Source organism: Oncorhynchus nerka, linkage group LG2 (genome assembly GCF_034236695.1).
Source record: "Oncorhynchus nerka isolate Pitt River linkage group LG2, Oner_Uvic_2.0, whole genome shotgun sequence".
NCBI lineage: Eukaryota > Metazoa > Chordata > Actinopteri > Salmoniformes > Salmonidae > Oncorhynchus > Oncorhynchus nerka.
This window is the reverse complement of record NC_088397.1, coordinates 69737766-69764271: the sequence shown is the minus strand read 5'-3', so window position 1 is coordinate 69764271 and position 26506 is coordinate 69737766. Positions and strand designations below refer to the sequence as shown.

The following is a 26506-nucleotide window of genomic DNA, read 5'->3' as shown; positions in this document are numbered from 1 at the left end:
ACATGATTGTGGGCACAGCCCTGACTTGCCCATGGTGTAGGAAGGATAACCATTGGGCTGAGGCTTACCATCTCTGTTTTAGTTCTACACACGATACCCCATAATGACAAAGTAAAGAAAGTGATGTTTTTGTAAATGTATTAGGGGAATGAATATTTATGTAAATTAGATATTTATGTACTTAATTTCTAAGTCAATACTTTGTAGAAGCATCTTACAGCTATGAGTCTTTCTGGCTAAGTGTTCATTTATGCTTGATCCGAAAATGTGGTCTGAAGCTCCGTGTGCCGCAATTGCGTAGCCTCCGGAGGCATGCAGAGGCCAAATTTCAGCTCGGTACTGCATTGCCGTAAGCCTCCCAAATTTTGTAACAATGCGGAGGGCTCCGTATAGCCCCACATTGGCATGATTGGTTGACAACTTCCTTCATAACAACTCTGCACTGTTCCCGGAAGCGCAATAAGAACGACTGACCTGACTTCACCGTAAATGCTGCACGGCCAATGCAGACGTCGAATTGACCGTGCAGCACCTTTAAGTCTTAGAGCTATCAGAGTGGGAAATTAACTTTTTGGTCCACATGCCAAACAACATAGCACGTGAACAAAACTATGTAACTTGCCAAGAAACATGAGGACAAAGTCACACTTTAGTAGCCTTGTCAATTTGACCAAACGCTACATATTGGCTTTGGATTTTTTTTAAACGGTTCCCAAATGCTCTGTGTGACCACCTGCCAACGTGGCTAGAGAAATATACATTCTTAATTTCCAACCCTGCTGATCATTGCTAGACAACCATTTTCAAGTCTTGCCATAGATTTTCAAGTTGATTTAATTAAGTCAAAACTAGCTTGGCCACTCAGGAACGTTCACTGACTTCTTGGTAAGCAACTCCAATGTAGATTTGGTCTTGTGTTTTAGGTTATTGTCCTGCTGAAAGGTGAATTAATCTCGCAATATCTGTTGGAAAACAGACTGAACCAGGTTTTCCTCTCGGATTTTGCCTGTGCTTAGCTCCATTCCAATAATTATTTTATTGTGGAAAAACTCCCCATTCCTTAGCGATTACAAGCATACCCATAATATGATGCTGCCACCACTATACTGAGTACCACTCTCCATATTTTAAAGCAATGTTCTATTGGATTTGCCACAAACACAACACTTTGTATTCAGGATAAATAGTTTATCCACATTTTTTGCAGTATTACTTGAGTGCCTTATTGCAAACAGGATGCATATTTTGGAATATTTGTATACTGTACAGGCTTTCTTCTTTTTAATCCATCAATAAGGTTAGTATTGTGGAATAACTACAATGTTGTTGATCTGTCCTCAGTTTTCTCTTGTCACAGCCATTAAACTCTGTTTTAAAGTCATCATTGGCCTCATGGTGATATCCCTGAGCGATTTCCTTCCTCTTCTGCAACTGTGTTAGGATGGATGCCTGTATCTTTGTAGTGACTGAGTGTATTGATACACTATCCAAAGTGTAATTAATGACTTCATCATGCTGAAAGGGATATTCAATATCTGCCAATAGGTGCCTTTCTTTTCGAGGCATTGGAAAACCTCCCTGGCTTTGTGGTTGAATCTGTGTTTGATATTCACTGCTCGACTGAGGGACCTTACCATTATCTGTATGTGTGGGGTACAGAGATGATGTCGTCATTCAAAAATCATGTTAAACATGTCCATGCAACTTATTATGTGACTTGTTAAGCACATTTTTATTCTGGAACTTATTTAGGCTTGCCATAACAAAGGGGTTGAATTCACATTAAGCCAAGACATTTCAGATTTTAATTTATAATTAATATGTTAAAAAATATGAAAAACAACTCCACTTTGACATTGAGGTGTTATGTGATGACAAAATCTAAATGGAATGCATTTTAAATTCCAGCAGTAACACAACAAAATGTGGAAAAAGTTGAGGGGTTTGAATACTTTCTAAAGGCACTGTAGGAAAAATAGGTCAAATTACCTATCTTATAGGTAAAATTCACAGAGGCCAGCAAGTTCATAGTGACTGTTTATTAGGATCCCCATTAGCTTTTGCAGAAGCAGCAGCAACTCCTCCTGGGGTCCACGAAAAACACAAAACATGACAAGTGCAGGGTTAGGGAGTGAAGCTGAATGACCCTGGGGCAGGCAAGGAGAACCTGCATACCTCCTTTACTTTGAATTACAACCCACTTCCCCAAATACACCCCCATACCGCATCACCACAGCACACAAAAACCACTGTCCGTCCGTCCAACCGCTGTCCAAACTCTGTGTCCACTCCACATTGACCCTGACGAGGGGCAATCCCAAACACACCACTTACACCATGTGGAGACAGCACCCAATTACTTTTTTTGGTAGGCTAAATCCAAAGCCAGGAAAGGAAAAATATATTCTGGCATCTGATTTTAAAGCGGAAAGTCATGTCCTGATGTGTCACACCTCGTGAAATATAGTGGAGAACATGATTTAGATTATTCTGAAAATATTCTAGCCATGTTCATGCCAGGGTGGGAACTCCTCATACGGAATATGTGGAGTGTGTGTGTGTGTGTGTGCAGTGCAGTGCTTGCCGTGCTTGCCTGTGGGTATGTGGCTGGATGGATGCCTATTTTGCATCAAGCCTATGTGTTATATGTATTGCGTATATGTGTGTGTACGTGTTGGTTCCAGCGTAGCATAGTACTGGGGTCAGGGCTAAAACCTGCCTGGAGCGTTTTAAAACAATTCTTGTATTAAGAGGTGGTGACATACCCAAGGAATGAAGAAGGTGTCGACACAGAACTGCATGGTTATGTTTTGCTCAGATGATGAAACAGTCTCCCACATAACATTGCTGCTGTGTGGCATCCAGAAAAGGTAGGCTAGATGGTTGCTAGAAATGGTTGTGGACACGGCCTTGACTTACCCATGGTGTAGGAAGGATACCCATTGGGCTGAGGCTTACCATCTCTGTTTTAAGGGTAACCAGTTGAGGTTCGCACAGGATGACGTTAGCGGTTCCCCTTGTTGGTTAGTCTTCTCTTTTGTGGTCAGTATTTTCCAAGCAGATAAGTAGCTCTTATAGTATCTAGAGCAGGGATCAACTCGATACAGCTGCGGGACAATTTTTTTTCTTGACTGGACACTTCAGGGTCCAGGAACATAATTACAAATAATTTGTAGACTACAAATTGACCGCAACAAGCCCAAAGATATATTTGACTGAAACATAATTTTAAACCTGCTTACATTTGTATACGATCACATAAGAAAATGATTTGCGTCTACAGACAGTGAGTCACGTTAGCTATTTAAAACAGGCAGACGGGCATCGAGGCATTCAGTTACTGTTCGCTTGAACATTAGAAAGGCTAAACGAGTGACCTTAGCGACTTCGAGCTCGGTATGCTCGTCAGTGCCAAGCATGCCGGTTCCAGTATCTCACGCATGACAGTGTCTAGGGTTTACTGAGAATGGTGCGACAAACAAAAAACATCCAGTCAGCGGCAGTCTTGTGGGCAAAAACATAACAAGCGGGCCACAAACAGGCAATTAACGGCACAGTACAACATTGGTGTGCAGAACGGCATCTCAGAACGCAAATCAAATCAAATTTGATTTGTCACATACACATGGTTAGCAGATGTTAATGCGAGTGTAGCGAAATGCTTGTGCTTCTAGTTCCGACAATGCAGTAATAACCAACAAGTAATCTATCTAACAATTCCAAAACTACTACCTTATAGACACAAGTGTAAGGGGATAAAGAATATGTACATAAAGATATATTAATGAGTGATGGTACAGAGCGGCATAGGCAAGATACAGTAGATGGTATTAAGTACAGTATATACATATGAGATGCGTATGTAAACAAAGTGGCATAGTTAAAGTGGCTAGTGATACATGTATTACATAAAGATGCAGTAGATGATATAGAGTACAGTATATACATATACATATGAGATGAATAATGTAGGGTATGTAACATTATATTAGGTAGCATTGTTTAAAGTGGCTAGTGATATATTTTACATCATTTCCCATCAATTCCCATTATTAAAGTGGCTGTAGTTGAGTCAGTGTCAGTGTCAGTGTGTTGGCAGCAGCCACTCAATGTTAGTGGTGGCTGTTTAACAGTCTGATGGCCTTGAGATAGAAGCTGTTTTTCAGTCTCTCGGTCCCAGCTTTGATGCACCTGTACTGACCTCGCCTTCTGGATGATAGCGGGGTGAACAGGCAGTGGCTCGGGTGGTTGTTGTCCTTGATGATCTTTATAGCCTTCCTGTGACATCGGGTGCCCTTGTCATGGATGGGCTATTGCAGCAGGCGACCACACCGGGTTTCACTCCAATCAGCTAAAAGCAAGAAGAAGCGGCTCCAGTGGGCACACAATCACCAAGATTAAGCAACTAAGGAGTGGAAAAACATCACCTGGTCAAACAAATCCTGGTTTCTGTTGCATCATGCTGATGGCAGAGTCAGGATTTAGTCCATGGCCCCATCATGCCTGGTGTCAATGGTACAGGCTGGTATAATGGTGTGGGGAATGTTTTCCTGGTAAACGTTAGGTCCCTTGATACCAATTTAGCAACTTTTCCATGCCCCGACTAATTCAGGTTGTTCTGGAGGCAAAAGGTGGTCCAACCCGGTACTATATTGTTGTACCTAATAAACTGTCCACTGAGTGTATATCTCTCTTATGCGTGGGAATACGTTGGAGCATATATCCAAAATTAAAATCACTTGGAGCTGATTTGTTGGTAGTTTTACAGTCTCATGTGTAACAATAAAAATATTGCAGGGGCAAATAAAATCACCTGAGGGCCAAATTTGGCCCGTCGGACGCCAGTTGAGGAACCCTGATCTAGAGCAGGATTTCCCAAAGTTGGTAATGGGGCCCCCCCAGGGTGAACATTTTGGTTTTTGCCCTAGCACTACACAGCTGATTCAAATAACCAACTCATTAAGTTTTGATGAGTTGAATCACCTGCAGTGCTAGGGTAATAACCAAAACGTTCACCCAGGTGGGGCCCCCAGGACCGACTTTGGGAAACCCTGATCTAGAGTGTTTGATATTCATGTACACTGAGTATACCAAACATTAGGAACACTTCCTTAATATTGAGTTGCACAGCTGGCCCATGTTGACTCCAATGCTTCCCAAAGTTGTGTAAAGTTGGCTGGAGGGCTTTTGGGTGGTGGACCATTCTTGATACACACGGGAAACTGTTGAGTGTGAATCCAGCAGCGCTGCAGTTCTTGACAGAAACCTTGTGTGCTTTGCACCTACTACCATACCCCGTTCAAAGGCAAGTAAATATTTTATTTTGCCCATTCACCCGCTGAATGGCACACAATCCACGCCTCAATTGTCTCAAGGCTTGCAAATCCTTCTTAAACCTGTCTCTCCTCCCCATAATCTACACTGATTGAAGTGGATTTATCAAGGGACATCAATAAGGGATCATAGCTTTCATCTGGATTATCCTGGCCAGTCTATTCTGGGAAGTAATTCTTAATGTTTTGTATACTGTGTATATCTACAGCTCTATTAGCCATTCAGTTAAAAGCAGTAAAATCTGCTATTGAGGCCAGTAGGTTGTTATTAACCATTTATTTGGGTCCCCATTTAGCTTTTGCAGAAGCAGCAGCCACTCTTCCTGGGGGTCCACAAAAAAACACAAGACAAAATACTGAATGATATACAAACAATGCAACCAAAAAATAGTGGGTGTTTGCGTGTGTCCCCTCAGTCCCCGCTTTTCTTTTATTGTTTTTTAAGGAACATCCTTTTATAAGAGACACCCCTCCATCTTCACAACAACTGTGTCAATATGACTTGCTGACGATAAATGAAAATCTAATGTTATACCTAGTTTAGCTTCCTCAATTTGCTCAATAGTCACACCCTTGATGTACTCCAGTTGAGGTTTAGGTCTTAGAGAATGTTTTGAACCAAATACAAGGCTTTTAGTTTTAGATGTATTGATTTTTCATCACCCATTCTGATACTGACTGTAACTCCTTATTTAGAATTTCAGTGAGCTCACCGGCTTTGGGTGCTGACATGTAGAGTGTGGACTCATCCGCATACATAGTCATTCTAGCTTTGTGTAAGACCAGTGGCAAATCATTTGTAAAAATAGAGAAGTAATGGCCCAAGGCAACTGTCTTGAGGGACACCGCACTGTACATATCTGATGTTAGAGAAGCTTCCATTGAAGAACGCTCTCTGGGTTCTATTGGATAAATAACTCTCCAACCATGTGATAGCAGGTTATGTAAAGCAATAGCAAGTGATCGTTTATGATCAATAACATCGAAGGCTGCACTGAAATCTAACAATACAGCTCCAACTATCATCTTATTATCCATTTATTTGAACAAATCATCCGTCATCTGAGTCAGTGCAGTACAAGTTGAGTGCCCTTCTCTATATATGCATGCTGAAAATCAGTACTTGACTTGTTTTCTGAAAAATAGCATTGTATTTAGTCAAACATAATCCAACCATCAGTTTACTAAGAAAGGGCAGTAAACTGATAGGGCGGATGTTAGAGCCAGCAAAGGATGCTTTACTATTTTTAGGCAGTAAAATTACTTTACCTTTCTTCCTCACCTGTGGACACACACCCTCCTTTAGGCTTTGGTTAAAGATATAGCAAATAGGGGTAGCAATACAGTCTGCTACCATTCTCAGTAGTTTCCCATCAAGGTTGTCTATACCTGATGGCTTATCATTATTGATGGATAACAATAGGTTTTACACCTCTCCCACACGAACTTGACCAAATTCAAAACAGCAATCCTTCTTTCATTATTAGATCTTTCATACAAAAATATGATGGTTCAATGTTATCATTTCACTTCTCAGAAATAGTAATTGAAAAGATTGGCAATATTAAAAGGTTTTGTTATAAATGACCCATGAACGATGGAGATGAATTGTGTTTTCTGCCCATGATATCATTTAAGGTACTCCAAAGTATTTTTATTTTTGTTAAGTTTAGTCACATTTCTCAATTTACATTGTCAACCAATCAGTTGAGCAGCCTGTCTTGTTTGCCACCTCGTTTGCATAATTTCTTTGAACCATACAATTCATCATCAATCCAGGGGCCTCTAACAGTTCTTACAGTTTCTTAACAGGTGCGTACTTGGCAACAATTGTCATGATTAATTTTACAAATACTTCAAGTGCTGCATCTGGATTCACTTCCTCATACATTATCAGACCAACATAAATGTTTTATATCTTCAACAAAAGAATCCTGAGAACATATTTTGCATGATCACTTATAAATTACTTTAGGCCCAACATTTGGCACTTTGTCTAAAACATACTGTTTTACTCATTTAAAATATATATACCCCATTCTACTGTATTCTAGTCAATGCCACTCCGACATTGCTTGTCCTAATATTTACATAGTTCATAATTCCATTATTTGACTTTTACATTTGTGTGTGTTGCTGTGAATTGTTAGGTACTACTGCACTGTTTGAGTTAGGAATTGGATTACGATGGCGCCGGAGGGTAGGGCATCCGTCTAATGTTGCTGCTACCGTCCCTTATGTCCGAAAAGAGCTTCTGGACATCAGAGCTGCGAATGCTCACCTCAAACTGGACGAAGAGTTCTTCAATGAGTCAGACTGGAGGGATGCACTACTACAGACACCCGACCAGGCCCAGATCCCCGTGATTCACTGGAGAAGGAAACTGAGATTTTGTTGAAAAATGTCAGGGTGCCTTGTGAGGATCAGGCGACGAGTGGCTAATCTGCCCTTGCCTTCTGTCCTGCTAGCTAATGTTCAATCACTGGAAAATAAATGGGATGAGCTGAAAGCACGTATATCCTACCAACGGAACATTAAAAACGGCAATATCTTATGTTTCACCGAGTAGTGGCTGAATGACGACTTTAACCACATATAGCTGGCGGGTTATACACTCCATCAACAAAACAGCAGCCTCAGGTAAGAAATGGGCGGGGGCCTATGCATAAATGTGAACAACAGCTGGTGCATAATATCTATGGAAGTCTTGAGGTTTTGCTCACCTGAGGTAGAGTATCTCATGATAAGCTGTAGACCACACTATCTACATAGAGAGTTTTCATCTGTATTTTTCGTAGCTGTCTACATACCACCATAGACCGATGCTGGCACTAAAACCGCACTCAGTGAGCTGTATACCTCCATAAGGAAACAGGAAAACGCTCATCCAGAGGCGGCGCTCTTAGTGGCCGGAGACTTTAATGCAGGGAAACTTAAATTGTTTTACCTAATTTCTATCAGCATGTTGAATGCGCACCAGAGGAGAAAAAAAATTCTAGACCACCTTTACTCCACACACAGAGGCGTGTACATATCTCTCCCTTGCCCTGGCAAATCTGACCATAATTCTATCCTCCTGATTCCTACTTACAAGCCAATATTAAAGCAGGAAGCACCAGTGACTTGTTCTATAAAAAAAGTGGTCAGATGAAGCAGATGCTAAACTACAGGACTGCTTTGCTAGCACAAACTGGAATATGTTCTGGGATTCTTCCAATAGAATTGAGAAGTACACCACATCAGTCACTGGCTTCATCAATAACTGCATCGAGGACGTCGTCCCCACAGTGACTGTACGTACATACCCCAACCAGAAGCCATGGCTTACAGGTAACATTCACACTGAGCAAAAGGGTAGAGGTGCCACTTTCAAGGAGCGGGACTCTAACCCGGAAGCTTATAAGAAATCCTGCTATTCCCTCCAACGAACCACCAAACAGGCGAAGCGTCAATGCAGGACTAAGATCGAATCGTACTACACCAGCTCCGATGCTCGTCAGATGTAGCAGGACTTGCAAACTATTACAGACCACAAAGGAAAGCACAACCGAGAGCTGCCCAGTGACACGAGGCTACCAGACAAGCTAAATAACTTCTATGCTCACTTCAAGCCAAGTAACACTGAAACATGCATATGAGAGCATTAGCTGTTCCGGACAACTGTGTAATCACGCTCTCCGCAGCCGATGTGAGTAAGACCTTCAAACAGGTCAACATTCACAAGGCTGCAGGGCCAGACGGATTAACAGGGCGTGTACTCCAAGCATGCGCTGACCTACTGGCAAGTGTCTTCACTGACATTTTCAACCTCTCCCTGTCCGAGTCTGTAATACCAACATGTTTCAAGCAGACCATCATAGTCCATGTGCCCAAGAAGACTAAGGTAACCTGCCTAAATGACTACCGACCCGTAGCACTCACGTCTGTAGCCATGAAGTGCTTTCAAAGGCTGGTCATGGCTCACATCAACACCATTATCCCAGAAACCCTGACCCACTCCAATTTACATACCGCACCAACAGATCCACAGATGATGGAATCTCTATTGCACTCCACACTGCCCTATCACACCTGGACAAAAGGAACACCTATGTGAGAATGCTATTCATTGACTACACCTCAGTGTTCAACACCATAGTCCCCTCAAAGCTCATCACTAAGCTAAGGACCCTGGGACTAAACGCCTCCCTCTGCAACTGGATCCTGGACTTCCTGATGGGCCGCCCCCAGGAGGTAAGGGTAGGTAACAACACATCTGCCACGCTGATCCTCAACACGGGGGCCCCTCAGGGGTGCGTCCTCAGCCCCCTCCTATACTCCCGGTTCACTCATGACTGCACGGCCAGACACGACTCCAACACCATCATTAAGTTTGCTGATGACACAACAGTGGTAAGCCTGATCACTGACAACGATGAACAACCTACAGGGAAGAGGTCAGAGACCTGGCCGTGTGGTGCCAGGACAACAACCTCTCCCTCAACGTGATCAAGACAAAGGAGATGATTGTGGACTACAGGAAAAGGAGGACCAAGCACACCCCCATTCTCATCGACGGGGCTGCAGTGGATCAGGTTGAGAGCTTTAAGTTCCTTGGCGTCCACATCACCAACACACTAACATGGTCCAAGTACACCAAGACAGTCGTGAAGAGGGCACGACAAAACCTATTCCCCCTCAGGAGGCTGAAAAGATTTGGCATGGGTCTTCAGATTCTCAAAATGTTTTACAGCTACATGTACATATTACCTCAATTACCTCGACACCGGTGCTCCTGCACATTGACATTGACTCTGTACTGTTTTTTTTTCTCCCCACCTGGAATTATAGCAGCTAACGACCCCTGAACGCACAGCCTGCTAGCTATCTAAAGCACATTGGACTGCTGGCTTAAGAGGCCCTTCGGACATATTTCTTCGGCCACTATACATATTTTGCCAATTGGCCTGGTTTACCACACGGAGCCCTGCTGGTCCGTCCGCTGATGTAACTGCACGAGGGGGCCACAACAGACTTTCCTCCGTCGCGTCATCCCTCTAAGGCCTTTCTGTTAGCCTGCTAGCCCCGTGCCGCTAGCTGCCTGAAGCCACGCACTGGACTTGTATGATCACCCGGCTACGCATGCCTTTCCCTAACGTCACAATGCCGTGTCGATTGCTGTTCTGGTTTGTAACTATTGTTTTATTTCACTGTAGAGCCTCTAGCACTGCTCAACATGCCTCGGCTAACAATTTAGTTCCACCTCCCACACACGCAGTGACATCACCTGGTTTAAATGCTATTTCTAGAGACAATATCTCTTTCATTATCACTATATGCACAGGTTTACCCCCACTGTATTCACATCCTACTATACCTTTGTCTGTACATTATGCCTTGAATATATTCTACCGTGCCCAGAAATCTGCTCCTTTTACTCTCTGTTCTGAACGTACTAGGCATCCAGTTCTGTTAGCCTTTAGCCGTACCCTTATCCTACTCCTCCTCTGTTCCTCTGGTGATGTAGAGGTTAATCCAGGTCCTGCAGTGTCAACCTCCATTCCCATCCCTCAGGCTCTCTCATTTGTTGACTTCTGCAACCGTAAAAGCCTTGGTTTCATGCATGTTAACATTAGAAGCCTCCTCCCTAAGTTTGTTTTATTCACTGCCCTAGCACACTCCACCAATCCGGATGTCCTAGCCGTGTCTGAATCCTGGCTTAGGAAGACCACCAAAAACCTTGAAATTTCCATTCCTAACTATAACATTTTCAGACAAGATAGAACTGCCAAAGGGGGCGGTGTTGCAATTTACTGCAAAGATAACCTGCAGAGTTCTGTCTTAGTATCCAGGTCTGTACCCAAACAATTTGAGCTTCTACTTCTAAAACTTAACCTTTCCAGAAACAAGTCTCTCACCGTTGCCGCTTGCTATAGACCACCCTCTGCCCCCAGCTGTGCCCTCGACACCATATGTGAATTGATTGCCCCCCATCTATCTTCTGAGCTCGTGCTACTAGGTAACCTAAACTGGGACATGCTTAACACCCCGGCCATCCTTCAATCTAAGCTTGATGCCCTCAATCTCACACAATTTATCAATGAACCTACCAGATATAACCCCAAATCTGTAAACAGGGGCACCCTCATAGATATCATCCTAACTAACTCACCCTCCAAATACACCTCTGCTGTTTTCAACCAAGATCTCAGCGATCACTGCCTCATTGCCTGCATCCGTAATGGGTCTGCGAGCAAACGACCACCCCTCATCACTGTCAAACGCTCCCTAAAACACTTCTGCGAGCAGGCCTTTCTAATTGACCTGGCCGGGGTATCCTGGAATGACATTGACCTCATCCCAACAGTAGAGGATGCCTGGTTATTCTTTAAAAGTGCCTTCCTCACCATCTTAAATAGGCATGCCTCATTCAAGAAATGTAGAACCAGGAATAGATATAGCCCTTGGTTCACTCCAGACCTGTCTGCCCTTGACCAGCACAAAAACATCCTGTGGTGTTCTGCATTAGCATCGAATAGCCCCCGTGATATGAAACTTTCAGGGAAGTTAGGAACAAATATACACAGGCAGTTAGGAAAGCTAAGGCTAGCTTTTTTAAACAGAAATGTGCATCCTGCAGTACAAACTCAAAAAAAGTTCTGGGACACTGTAAAGTCCATGGAGAATAAGAGCACCTCCTCCCAGCTACCCACTGCTCTGAGGCTAGGAAACACTGTTACAACCGACAAATCCACTATAATTGAGAATTTCAAAAAGCATTTTTCTACAGCTGGCCATGCTTTCCACCTAGCTACCCCTACCTGGCACCCTCCACAGCATCCCACCCAAGCCCCCACCATTTCTCCTCCACCCATATCCAGATATCTGATGTTCTGAAAGAGCTGCAAAATCTGGACCCCTACAAATCAGCCGGGCTAGACAATCTGGACCTTCTCTTTCTAAAATTATCTGCCGAAATTGTTGCAACCCCTATTACTAGCCTGTTCAACGTCTTTCGTATCGTCTGAGATTCCCAAAGATTGGAAAGCTGCCGCGGTCATCCCCCTCTTCAAAGGGCGAGACACTCTAGACCCAAACTGCTACAGACCTATATCTATCCTACTCTGCATCTCTAAGGTCTTCGAAAGCCAAGTTAACAAACAGATAACTGACCATTTTGAATCACATCGTACCTTCTCCGCTATGTAATCTGGTTTCCGAGATGGTCATGGGTGCACCTCAGCCACCCTCAAGGTCCTTAACGATATCATAACCGCCATCGATAAGAGACAGTAGTGTGCAGCTGTATTCATTGACCTGGCCAAGGCGTTCGACTCTGTCAATCACCACATTCTTATTGGCAGACTCAACAGCTTTGTTTTCTCAAATGATTGCCTCACCTGGTTCACCAACTACTTCTCTGATAGAGTTCAGTGTGTCCTTCTGGCCCTTCTTTGGACACTGTGTTAACTAACCTCCAGACGAGCTTCAATTCCATACAACTCTCCTTCCGTGGCCTCCAACTGCTCTTAAACGCAAATAAAACTAAATGCATGCTATTCAACCGATCATTGCCCGCACCTGCCCGCCCATCCAGCATCACTACTCTGGACGGCTCTGACTTAGAATATGTGGATAACTACAAATACCTAGGTGTCTGGTTAGACTGTAAACTCTCCTTCCAGACTCACATTAAGCATCTCCAATCAACAATTAAATCTAGAATCGGCTTCCTATTTCGCAACAAAGCTTCCTTCACTCATGCTGCCAAACATACCCTCGTAAAACTGACCATTCTACCGATCCTTGACTTCGGCGATGTTATCTATAAAATAGCCTCCAACACTCTACTCAGCAAACTGGATGTAGTCTATCACAGTGCCATCCGTTTTGCCACCAAAGCCCAATACACTACTCACCACTGCGACCTATACGCTCTCGTTGGCTGGCCCTCGCTTCATACCCGTCGCCAAACCCACTGGCTACAGGTTATCTACAAGTCTCTGCTCAGTAAAGCCCCGCCCTATCTCAGCTCGCTGGTCACCATAGCAGCACCCACTCGTAGCACGCGCTCCAGAAGGTATATCTCACTGGTCACCCCCAAAGCCAATTCCTCCTTTGGTCGCCTTTCCTTCCAGTTCTCTGCTGCCACTGACTGGAACGAACTGCAAAAATCACTGAAGCTGGAGATTCCCATCTCCCTCACTAGCTTTAAGAACCAGCTGTCAGAGCAGCTCACAGATCACTGCACCTGTTCATAGCCCATCTGTTTACAGCCCATCTATCGACCTCATCCCCATACTGGATTTATTTATTTTTCTCCTTTTGCACCACAGTATCTCTACTTGCACATCCATCTTTTGCACATATACCATTCCAGTGTTTAATTGCCATATTGTAATTACTTCGCCACCACGGCCTATTTATTGCCTTAACTCCCTTATTTGACCTAATTTGCACTAACTGTAATATAGACATTTTTTCTACTGTATTATTGACTGTATGTTTTGTTCATTCCATGTATAACTCTGTGTTGTTGTATGTGTCAAACTGCTATGCTTTATCTTGGCCAGGTCGCAGTTGCAAATGAGAACTTGTTCTCAACTAGCTTATCTTGTTAAATAAAGGTTCAATTTAAAAATTGTCAATTTGGAAGACCCAAATTGCGACCAAGCTTTAATTTCCTGACTGATGTCTTGAGATGTTGCTTCGATAAAGCCACATAATTTCTCCTCCCGCAGCAAAGCACCCCCACAGCATGATGCTGCCACCCCCGTGCTTCGCGGTTGGGATGGTGTTCTTCGGCTTGCATCGGCTGGGAACGCTGCGCCTCACGGACTTGCTTCCCGATTCCCCGGCTGAGTGCCGTCGCCAGGCATGAAGTGGGAAGGATGGTCTCGGGTTCTGGGGTAGTAATCGTGGGGCTATAGCAGCGGGACAGTGCATCCGGCTTGACACTCTTAGATCCCGGCTGGTATGAGAGGGAGAAGTTGAACCGTTTGAACAGCAGGGCACATTTGGCTTGCCTGGAGTTGAGGCGCTTGGCGGTGGGGAGATACTCCAGGTACTTGTGGTCAGTCCACACGATGAACTGATGTTCTGCCCCCTCCAGCCAGTGCCTCCATTCCTCCAACACCATCTTCACCGCCAGAAGCTCACGATTCCCCCACGTCGTAGTTCCTTTCCGTGGCATTGAGGCGATGGGAGAAGAAGGCGCAGGGATGTAGCTTGAGGTCAAGGGCAGAACGCTGGGACAGGACAGCCCCCACTCCGACATCTGAAGCATCGGCCTCCACCACGAACTGACAAGATGGGTCAAGATGAATCAGGATGGGAGCTGTGGTGAAGCGATGTTTGAGGTCCCGGGTCAGCAGCTGGAGACCACGTGAACGGAACCTTGGGCGAGTTGTGTCCTGACAGTGAAGGGTTTTGAATTAATCGTCACCTTCAAAGCACTGTCCATTTGCTTGTGTTTGGCTTTGAAACAACATCCAGAACGACCATGTTTTCCACTCAGTTTCAACCCTTCTTCAATTGATCTATTACAGTGAGGTGAGATTGAAAGTCTTGAGACTGTTTTGATGATAAATGTTTGTTGTGATTTTAGATTGCATTTGCATTGATGTCAGTGTGGTTAGAGGGACAGTAGAGCCCTGAGTAGCAGGCCTTGAGCAACCTGATGATCATTAGCGAGTCGGATACTGCCAACGCATGTCCAGAGTGCATAAGAGGAGATAACCGTGACTCAACAGTCACGTTTAATTTAACTGCGGTCATGACTACTGGTGTGGCAGTAATACGGTCACCGACTCAGCCCTACCTCCAACCCCACATCTGCCCTCAAAAGGACCTTATTTGCTCTGGTAATGACTGGTTGTTCAATACGGACCGGAGTGATCTGTCAAGACGACGTGCTAAAAGACAGTATTTATGGGAACTCACATATTTATGAGAACATGGAAGATGAGCAAAATGAGATTCCACTCTGCATTGCCATAGGTAAACTCAGACTCTGTTTGAAACTTTGTCCAACACATGTATGTCACAATTTTGAACTGGGCCTGGCACAATTTTCCCATTAACTCTTGCAGCATCTTTTAGTCAATCTATAACGCTAGAGATGATTCTACCTGACATGATGCCTATGACCTCAGGGGCATCTAAAGGATTGTAAACTGCTGTTATCTTTGGTTGTTGTTTAAACAGGAATGTTGTTTTCCCTCAAGAAATGTAATCTATCAACTGTCTACCAGAAGACAGTCAGACGCATGTGCATGTGCCCTGCAAGACAGATGGTTCATCAGGGTCATAGTCTTCTTCATTTTATTATATAAGTGGTTGGTGCAATTTAAATATGCATTGGAATAACTATTGAAATTACACTTAAATGTTAGACCAGCTATAAGCGGTGAGTCCGATGTCATAAAGTTCACCAAGGTCAGCCCTGCTGCCTCTGCTGACAAAACGACACAGATCGATAAATTAACACGGCCTTCTCACTGCACCTGTTGCTGAGGCAGCGAGCGGTTCAATAAAATAAGTGCTTTACCTTGCCAACATTCCTCTACACTCACACACACACACACACACCTTGAGGATCAGAGAGAGAGAGAGAGATTTAGCGATCTGTCATCACACCCACCGGATCCTTCTGACTGCTACCTTTAAACGTGACCACAGACACAAACAGTCTATTACTCCGCATTAGGAAGGTGTCATTAGACCTATGAGCCCTACTTGTTCGTCAAAGAAGTAGCCTGTGTGAAATGGCTAGCTAGCTAGCGGTGTGCGCTAGTAGCGTTTCAATCGTTGATATCACTTGCTCTAAGACCTTGAAGTAGTTGTTTCCCTTTCGCTACAATGGCTGCGGCTTTTGTGGAGCGATAGGTAACGATGCTTTGAGGGTGTCGATGTGTTCAGAGAGTCCCTGGTTCAAGCTCAGGTTGGGGTGAGGAGAGGGACGGAAAGCAACACTAACACAGACATGATATATAGGAAATACATTTACATGGAAGAAATATCACGATCAAGTTCACATCCATCAATATTATATTTTTATTTTTTCTTCAAAGTTCAGAAGGACAAGGTGAAGGAGGGAGGAATAGGAAGACAAAATAGAAAGGTTGATAGAGTTGGCTGGTAAGCCGGTAATTGCTCTACAGAAAGGAAAAGGAATAGAGTGGCATTGACAGACTGTGGTAAAGTAATAATAACGATCATTTTTTCCATGCGCTTTATTTACAGTACTTGTCTATTCTCTTTGCTAATCAGGGCAGAGGGAAAGGGTCACACACAGTGCAGTCTGACACATACACCATGTACGTTAATCCTTTCACAACAGACAAGCAGAACATGTCACGGCTGTTTTTGTATTTGTTTAAGATGGGAACCATGGTTCTCTGGCAGATGAAGCATGTCTAGAGAGTCAGATCAAGGTCACGTTGGATTAATGATCAGTTATTAATGCTGAATGTAGTTAGCAAACAACCAGGGAAACGAAGCTATGAGAGGAATGAGGTCATGAATCAGACTACCTCATTGAGTTGTATTGATATGACCGGGCCATCAATGTTTTTTGTGCTTGATTTGTACTCTATCAATGAGATGGCAGAGAGGAGTACCTCAGTTCCCTTTGACCTCTTAGCTTCTCTGTTTTCTCATCTGGACTGGTAAGCTGTTATGGTTCATTATGGACATCCTAATTGGCCACCACATTTGCTTGTCGACCATTTCATTTGTCACATTAGCTCCAACCTGAGAACACTTTCCTCAATTGACAATTATAGTACTCTACTCTATAATTAGAGGAAAGTACAGGAACATGTGTACAGGAACATGGTACAGGAACATGTGTACAGGAACATGGTACAGGAACATGGTACAGGAACATGGTACAGGAACATGTGTACAGGAACATGGTACAGGAACATGTGTACAGGAACATGGTACAGGAACATGTGTACAGGAACATGTGTACAGGAACATGGTACAGGAACATGTGTACAGGAACATGGTACAGGAACATGTGTACAGGAACATGTGTACAGGAACATGGTACAGGAACATGTGTACAGGAACATGTGTACAGGAACATGGTACAAGAACATGTGTACAGGAACATGGTACAAGAACATGTGTACAGGAACATGGTACAGGAACATGTGTACAGGAACATGGTACAGGAAAATGGTACAGGAACATGTGTACAGGAACATGTGTACAGGAACATGGTACAGGAACATGTGTACAGGAACATGGTACAGGAACATGTGTACAGGAACATGGGTACAGGAACATGGTACAGGAACATGTGTACAGGAACATGTGTACAGGAACATGTGTACAGGAACATGGTACAGGAACATGTGTACAGGAACATGTGTACAGGAACATGTGTACAGGAACATGGTAGAGGAACATGGTAGAGGAACATGTGTACAGGAACATGTGTACAGGAACATGGTAGAGGAACATGTGTACAGGAACATGGTAGAGGAACATGGTAGAGGAACATGTGTACAGGAACATGGTAGAGGAACATGTGTACAGGGACATGGTACAGGAACATGTGTACAGGAACATGTGTACAGGAACATGGTAGAGGAATATGTGTACAGGAACATGGTAGAGGAACATGTGTACAGGAACATGTGTACAGGAACATGGTACAGGAACATGGTAGAGGAACATGTGTACAGGAACATGGTAGAGGAAGATGGTACATGAACATGTGTACAGGAACATGGTACAGGAACATGTGTACAGGAACATGGTACAGGAACATGTGTACAGGAACATGTGTACAGGAACATGGTACAGGAACATGTGTACAGGAACATGGTACAGGAACATGGTACAGGAACATGTGTACAGGAACATGGTACAGGAAGATGGTACTGGAAGATGGTACAGGAACATGTGTACAGGAACATGGTACAGGAACATGGTACAGGAACATGTGTACAGGAACATGTGTACAGGAACATGGTACAGGAACATGGTACAGGAACATGTGTACAGGAACATGTGTACAGGAACATGGTACAGGAACATGGTACAGGAACATGTGTACAGGAACATGTGTACAGGAACATGGTACAGGAACATGTGTACAGGAACATGTGTACAGGAACATGGTACAGGAACATGGTACAGGAACATGTGTACAGGAACATGTGTACAGGAACATGTGTACAGGAACATGGTACAGGAACATGTGTACAGGAACATGGTACAGGAACATGTGTACAGGAACATGGTACAGGAACATGGTACAGGAACATGTGCTCCTGTCAGCTCTACAGATTCTGATCAAGTCATGCCAGATTGTTCCTGGCCCACCAGTCTGGTTGCAATCAGAGAGATTTTGTTATGTTTGAGAGAGTTTTACCTGGCGAGCCACAGTAGCCTTAGGCCTGTTCCAGTTGGATTGGCTCAATGATAAATGGGTATAAAAAGCACTACAGGAGGAGTCAAGTGGAATTGTTCAATTGAATAGACAGTCAAATCAATTCTCATGTCTGTTGCTCTCATGACCTGGCCTCTAAAAGCCTTCTAGAGCCCATGGCCCCATCGACCTCCACTGGTATAATATTCCTATCTGAGGGTGTTTGTGTCTGTACATGTCTGCCTGATTCTATAGTTTCACAAGCACCACAGAGAGATCTGTTGTAAGCTAAATTTGTCCATGGTACAAATGGTACATTCTAGGCTTGGGTGGTGTACCGTATATACCGTATACAGGGGTACTTTGAAATACCCACACTATGATTTTCAATACCATCCCCCCCCAAGAAAGTAACAATACTGTTTTGATCTCTATTGTATGCTCCAACGTTTTGGGGAAATTGTTATTTTATATTAATACAATTGCTCAGATAAATAGATTTTGTTGCACAAGTCATATTTTTTTCTCAAAAAGATGGGGGTCAAAATGATTGGCATCCCTGTTTTCAACACCTTTCAATAGCTCGCCTTGCGAGGATAATGGCACTGAGCCTTTTTCTAAAATGTTTTCTGAGATTGGAGAACAAGGGATCTTAGACCATTCATCCATACAGAATTTTTCCAGTTACTTGATAACCGTCGTCTGCACTTATGGACTGCCCTCATCAATTCAAACCACAGGTTTTCAATTGGAGTTCAAGTCCGGAGACTGAGATGGCCTTGCAAAATGTTGATTTTATGGTCAATGAACCTTCTTTGTGGATTTTGATGTGTGCTTGGGGTTATTTTCTTGCTGGAGGATCAACTTGTTACTGCCAAGTTTCAACCTCCTGGCAGAGGCAAACTAGGTTTTTGGCTAAAATGTCCTGGTACTGGCTAAAATTCATGATGCCGTTGACCATAACAAGGGCCCCAGGACCAGTGGAAGCAAAATAGCCCCATAACATCAGATCCACCACCATATTTTTCAGTTGATATGGGGTTCTTTTCTGCATATGCATCCTTGTTTCAATGCAAAACCCACCACTGGTGTGCATGGCCAAAGAGCTTTATTTTTATGTCATGAACAAATGTAAATGCTTGGATTGTAACCGGTGCTATGGTCTAATGACATGAAAATAGAGCTCTTTTGCTGCGCACTCCAGTGGTGGGTTTTGGTCGAAAGGAAGATGCATATTGGTCTTTCTATAAACTAGGGTACCAGTGAGGATTTCCTACGCTGGACAACTTGTTACAGCTGTTGATAATAATCTGCCATTTAAAAATATATATAATTACGTTAAGATATCAGGGGGGGAACATAGTTATTCAATAAAATTCACAAATTTATTTTAAATCTATTTTTAAACCCTCATGGTTGGTATCTTGATGGATTTGTCCAAAATCGTGTGACATAAAATATTACTTTTCTGTCCCTGCATTTCTGTCAGTGTAAGTTTTCTTTATATGATATATTAAGCATTAATCAGTTAAATTAGACATTTAACTTGAACACTGTAAGAGTCCTGGATCTAGCTGTCGGACCGTTTTCTGTATAAAGAGCTCAGAAATGCAGTGTAACGTAACATTTCGTGTCTCCCTTATGTTACGGGGTGAAAACAGTTTTCATGCGCATACAAATCCCCCGAAATGTATTTGATTGAAAAATCGAATGCTTCTTAACTTGCAAAATCGAATGCTTCAAACCGAGAGGCACCTTAGGTCTGTCCAACGCTGGTCCGACCAAGCTGACTCCACACTCCAAGACGGCTTCCATCACGTGGACTGGGATATGTTTCGTATTGCGTCAGATAACAACATTGACGAATACGCTGATTCGGTGTGCGAGTTCATTAGAACGTGTGTTGAAGATGTCGTTCCCATAGCAACGATAAAAACATTCCCTAACCAGAAACCGTGGATTGATGGCAGCATTCGCGTGGAACTGAAAGCGCGAACCATTGCTTTTAATCAGGGCAAGGTGACTGGTAACATGACCGAATACAAACAGTGCAGCTATTCCCTCCGCAAGGCTATCAAACAAGCTAAGCGTCAGTACAGAGACAAAGTAGAATCTCAATTCAACGGCTCAGACACAAGAGGTATGTGGCAGGGTCTACTGTCAATCACAGACTACAAGAAGAAAACCAGCCCAGTCACGGACCAGGATGCTGTCTGTGTGGGTGGACCAATTCAGTTTGTCTGTGATGTGTAAGCCGAGGAACTTAAAACTTACTACCCTCTCCACTACTGTTCCATCGATGTGGATAGGGGGGTGTTCCCTCTGCTGTTTCCTGAAGTCCACAATCATCTCCTTAGTTTTGTTGACGTTGACTGTGGGGTTATTTTCCTGACACCACACTCCGAGGGCCCTCACCTCCTCCCTGTAGGCCGTCTCGTCGTTGTTGGTAATCAAGCCTACCACTGTTGTGTCGTCTGCAAACTTGAGTGTCTGGCTCAGGTATTATGCTGGTGGACATTCTTAACAAATGAAAAATTGTTGGTTGAGTACCTGGGTACCGAGTCGTGATAATTTTGTGGACCACACTAAATTGAATTAATACTAGTCTTTTTTTCCACAGATAGCCATACTAGCTGCTTAAAATGCTTGACCTCTTGATGAGTATGAGGTGGGAGATTAAGTACAATTCTTACATGCTTGTTTTGGCTGGTCTGTAGCTTATTCTTTAAATGTTTGGCATAACCACGTGCAAGTCCAAGAGTCTTTAGGGTGTCTATGGCTAGGTTTCCATCCAATTGGCAACAAATGTTAATGTGTATTTTTCCATCAGAGTTGTGTTTACATCAAATTGATTTGTTGCGGATAAGTATGTGGTAAAGATGTAGTGCATATTCAAATGGCCTTTTGCGGTTAAAATCCCATGTACCGAATAAAAAATACAAGTTAAATGTTGCATAGGTATAGCGAATGTGCTCACTCTGGCATGTGCTCTCTAGCCAACAGCTCGCAGATACAGTGTGGGTATAGCCTACATGATGAGATTATTATGGACAAAAGGGTAAAATGATTTGTATTTGTCAAACGGCAGCCAAGCATCTATCATCATATCACCAGAATAAGACTATTTACTTATTGAAAGGAGCATCAAAATCATCTCCTGGCACTTTTACCACCCTATGCAGTTCATCGTCATTAATTTCATCTGTACCCTAATTAACAGTTGCAGTGGGAGGACCACACAACATATTATCACGTGACTCCAAGTTTACTTCGATATGATGGTTATTATATTAATATTTGTGCATAAAAGCATTTCCACCACATTTTTCACACCATTTATTTTACAGACACAAAAGGATCCCACCTTGTCCAGCGTATTTTGATTTGTCGACATTTGGAAAGTTTACGAACAAATTTAGCTGTTTCCATTAGGCTTGTCGTGACATTTTTTATCCAACATACTTTACCCCCATAAAAAGGTTGGATGGAACTTGGTTAATGTCATGCCATTTTGAGGATACTGGAATTATATTTTGGATGAATGTGCGCATGCCTACAGGAGACTTGAAGTAGCCTAATCAGATTACAACATTGTGACTGGTTGTGTTTATGACACATAATAAAGTTTCATTATTAATATTTAGGCTATATTAAAGCGTTAGTTTCTATGTGCACTGGGATAGTCACGGCACCATTCTGTATACCCCTGGCCCTTCTTTGGACACTGTGTTAACAAACCTCCAAACGAGCTTCAATGCTATACAATACTCCTTCCGTGGCCTCCAACTGCTCTTAAACGCTAGTAAAACTAAATGCATGCTCTTAAACCGATCGCTGCCCATACCTGCCTGCCCGACTAGCATCACTACTCTGGACGGTTCTGAATATGTGGACAACTATAAATACCTAGGTGTCTGGCTAGACTGTAAACTCTCCTTCTAGACTCAAATTAAGCATCTCCAATCCCAAATTAAATCTAGAATCGGCTTCCTATTTCGCAAACAAGGCCTCCTTTACTCATGCTGCCAAACATACCCTCGTAAAACTGACTCTCCTACCGATCATTGACTTCGGCGATGTCATTTACAAAATAGCCTCCAACATACTACTCAGCAAATGGGATGCAGTCTATCATAGTTATCACTTTGTCACCAAAGCCCCATATACTATCCACCATTGCGACCTGGTCCTCGCTACATATTCATAGCCAATCCCACTGGCTCCAGGTCATCTATAAGTCTTTGCTAGATAAAGCTCCGCCTTATCTCAGCTCACTGGTCACCATAGCAACACCCACCCGTAGCACGTGCTCCAGCAGGTATATTTCACTGGTCATCCCCAAAGCCAACACCTCCTTTGGTTGCCTTTCCTTCCAGTTCTCTGCTGCCAATGACTGGAACGAATTGCAAAAATCACTGAAGTTGGAGACTCATAACTCCCTCACTAACTTCAAGCATCGGCTGTCAGAGCAGCTTACCGATCGCTGCACCTGTACACAACCCATCTGTAAATAGCCCATCCACCCAATTACCTACCTCATCCCCATATTTGTTTTTAGTTTTTTTTCTGCTCTTTTGCACAACGGTATTTCTACTTGCACATCCTCATCTGCACATCTATCACTCCAGTGTTAATTGCTAAATTGTAATTACTTCACCACTATGGCTTATTTATTGCCTTACCTCCTTACTTCATTTGCACACACTGTATACATATTTTCTATTGTGTTGTTGACTGTACGATTGTTTATCCCATGTGCAACTCTGTGTTGTTGTTAAGCTTTCCTAAATAACTGGCCTGCCTGGAGCATGTGGCCACATTATTATAGGACAATTTGGGAGAATGAAAATATGCAACAGGCATCTCACTATCAGAAGTGAGAATACAGCCAGTCTGACCTGCTACTGTGACTTTCTAGACCTTATAAACTGTGGAGAGTAGAACCACAACTGATCCAAATGGAAGGAAACATTTTTGTGCCGTTATTCAAATGACATTTTCACTGCAGCCTAGAGGAGAATTTTGTACTCACTTGAAAACAATAATTCAATTATTCATTGCATTTTGGTGTTTGTTATAGACGAGTCTAGGAAGGATAATTGTATTGTCCCTTAACAAGATCAATAGAGGAGCTTTTTGAGTTATTTCATGTGCAATGATACACCTGGCCTCACCATTGCCTGTCAGCTATTTCTATTTGTTCGTTTTGATATTATATTGAACTTTTATGCAGCTTTGAATGCTTTTATGTGTGGTGTGATTGGTAGTTAGCCTATTGCAGATCTTGACATCCACCTACCAATATTGTCACTGTGAATGGTGGATAGAGGGCAGGATAGACAGTTAGATTGGTAGACTATATTGACCTGTGGTATAGTCAAAGTTAGCATGTGGAAAAGCATAGTGCATAAGGGAAGTACCAAAGCATCTTAATATAGAAGAGGCCATGCAAACAGGTAAGAACATTTGGCTACTATGGCAGAAATGATATAGTAAAACCTACAAAAGAGTGAGTGCAAACCAAGGGGGGGGGGGCTCTACCCTCCCCTATGCAACAAAACAAAGTTAGACAACCCTCCCCTGTTTTGGGCCACCCCCTTAACCCCCTTACAGTAAATGTCTTACTGTCCCTAACTTGCTAGCTAAGTTGCTAGCTTGCATGATCAAGCTTCTTGGTTACAGCAGAGACAATCAATCCACTCCTGATTTCAGGATCCCTGCTGCCTAAATTAGTTTTGTGTGTGCAGCACAACTGTGAGTAGCCTTTTAAGATAGGAGCTGGGTTGTCTGTCCTTGCAATTAGTTTGTTTGATTGCACTTGTTAGCTAGCATCCACTTTGGGAATTAACTAGTAATTTGTTAGCCTTTGTAAACATTTTTTAAATATCGTCAACAACAAAAAACATTGGAAATAAATAGCGCCCTTGTGTGCACTGCCGGTAATATTTATAACCCATTAAAGAACAGGAACGCTATGAACATCTGGATACCGCCCAACCCCTGAATACATTCACACTGAAAGCAGTTTTGAGGGTTTGCCTTCATTAGTTGAAGGTAATTAGCACAGTTCTATGCCTTGTTATTTTTTCTTTCTTCCTCAGGTTAAATGAGAATAGACTGCAGGCCAAAATGTACGTGTTTTCTTTTGTTGTGCTGAGCCAGCAGTGTGTTGTTATCGTCAATATATGACATAATCATATCATAAATTGTCTGTTGTTCTTGTCCTGAGGGTTGTTGTGTGCTGAGAAGAATGTGCTTCTTCTCTACGTCCCTGGCCCTGTATCCTTAATGCTGTTCAATTGTACTGAAAGTGCAAGATTGGGTTTTCAATTCGTTTAATTTATATTGATTGATTTATAGATAGTTGCCTTATTGTGTTGTGAGATACCACCCTTCTGCCCCTCAGTTGTTGGAGTACATGGGTAAAGGGAAAAGCATCGTGGATGTGGGTTTGGCCCAGGCCCGTCTACCCCTCAACACACGCTGCCACTACTATGAGCTGGAGATCACTGATGCAGGAGAGAAGTGCTACATCGCCCTGGGACTGGCACGCAGGGTACGTGTCCTTATCATATAGGAAAGTAAGCAGCAGAAATGCTGTGCTAGCAGGGCATGCAGGGGCAAGATTGGAGCCAACTCTAGCACTGACATCAAATTTTATTAGTCACATGCGCCAAATACATCAGGTTTAGACCTTGCAGTGAAATGCTTAATTACTAACCAACAATGCAGTTTTAAAAAATACGGTTAAGAATTAAAGTAACAAGTAATATTAAAGAGCAGCAGTTAAATAACAATAGCGAGACTATATACGGGGGATACCGGTACAGAGTCAATGGGCGGGGGCACCGGTTAGTTGAGGTAATATGTAGAGGTAGAGTTATTAAATATGTAGATAGAGTTATTAAAGTGACTATGCATAGATGATAACAGAGAGTAGCAGCAGTGTAAAAGTGTGTGTGTGTGGGGGGGGGGGGGGGCAATGAAAATAGTCTGGGTAGACATTTGATTAGATGTTCAGGAGTCTTATGGCTTGGGGGTAGAAGCTGTTTTGAAGCCTCTTGGACCTAGACTTGGCGCTCCGGTACCGCTTCCCGTGCGGTAGCAGAGAGAACAGTCTATGACTAGGGTGTCTGGAGTCTTTGACAATTTTTAGGGCCATCCTCTGAAACCCCTTGGTATAGAGGTCCTGATTGGCAGGAAGCTTGGCCCCAGTGATGTACTGGGCCATTCGCACTACCCTCTGTAGTGCCTTGCGGTCGGAGGCTGAGCAGTTGCCATACCAGGCAGTGATGCAACGAGGGGGAATAGGTTTTGTCGTGCCCTCTTCATGACTGTCTTGGTGTGCTTGGACGATGTTAGTTTGTTGGTGATGTGGACACCAAGGAACTTGAAGCTCTCAACCTGCTCCACTGCATCCCCGTCGATGAGAATGGGGGCGTGCTCGGTCCTCTTTTTCCTGTAGTCCTCAATCATCTCCTTTGTCTTGATCATGTTGAGGGAGAGGTTGTTGTCCTGGCACCACACGGCCAGGTCTCTGACCTCCTCCCTATAGGCTGTCTTGTCATTGTCGATGATCAGGCCTACAGGGGCACCTCAGGGGTGCGTGCTCAGTCACCTCCTGTACTCCCTGTTCACTCATGACTGCATGGCTAGGCACGACTCCAACACCATCATTAAGTTTGCCGATGACACAACAGTGGTCGGCAAACTTAATGATGGTGTTGGAGTCGTGCCTGGTCGTGCAGTCATGAGTGAACAGGGAGTACAGGAGGTGACTGAGCACCTACCCCTGAGGTGCTCCTGT

At 43.4% G+C, this 26506-nt stretch overlaps 1 protein-coding gene across 2 annotated transcripts in view; it reads left to right on the top strand.

The window, feature by feature from the left end:
• LOC115140932 (SPRY domain-containing protein 3-like) overlaps positions 1-26506 on the top strand; it is a 71043-nt gene that overhangs the window by 31279 nt on the left and 13258 nt on the right. The window contains exon 4 of one of the 2 annotated variants that reach the window (XM_029679431.2): positions 25106-25255. The exons of the other annotated variant lie outside the window; for it this stretch is intronic. Coding sequence (XP_029535291.2) covers positions 25106-25255 — 150 coding nt within the window. The remainder of the gene's footprint in view (positions 1-25105; positions 25256-26506) is intronic. 2 annotated transcript variants of the gene reach the window in all.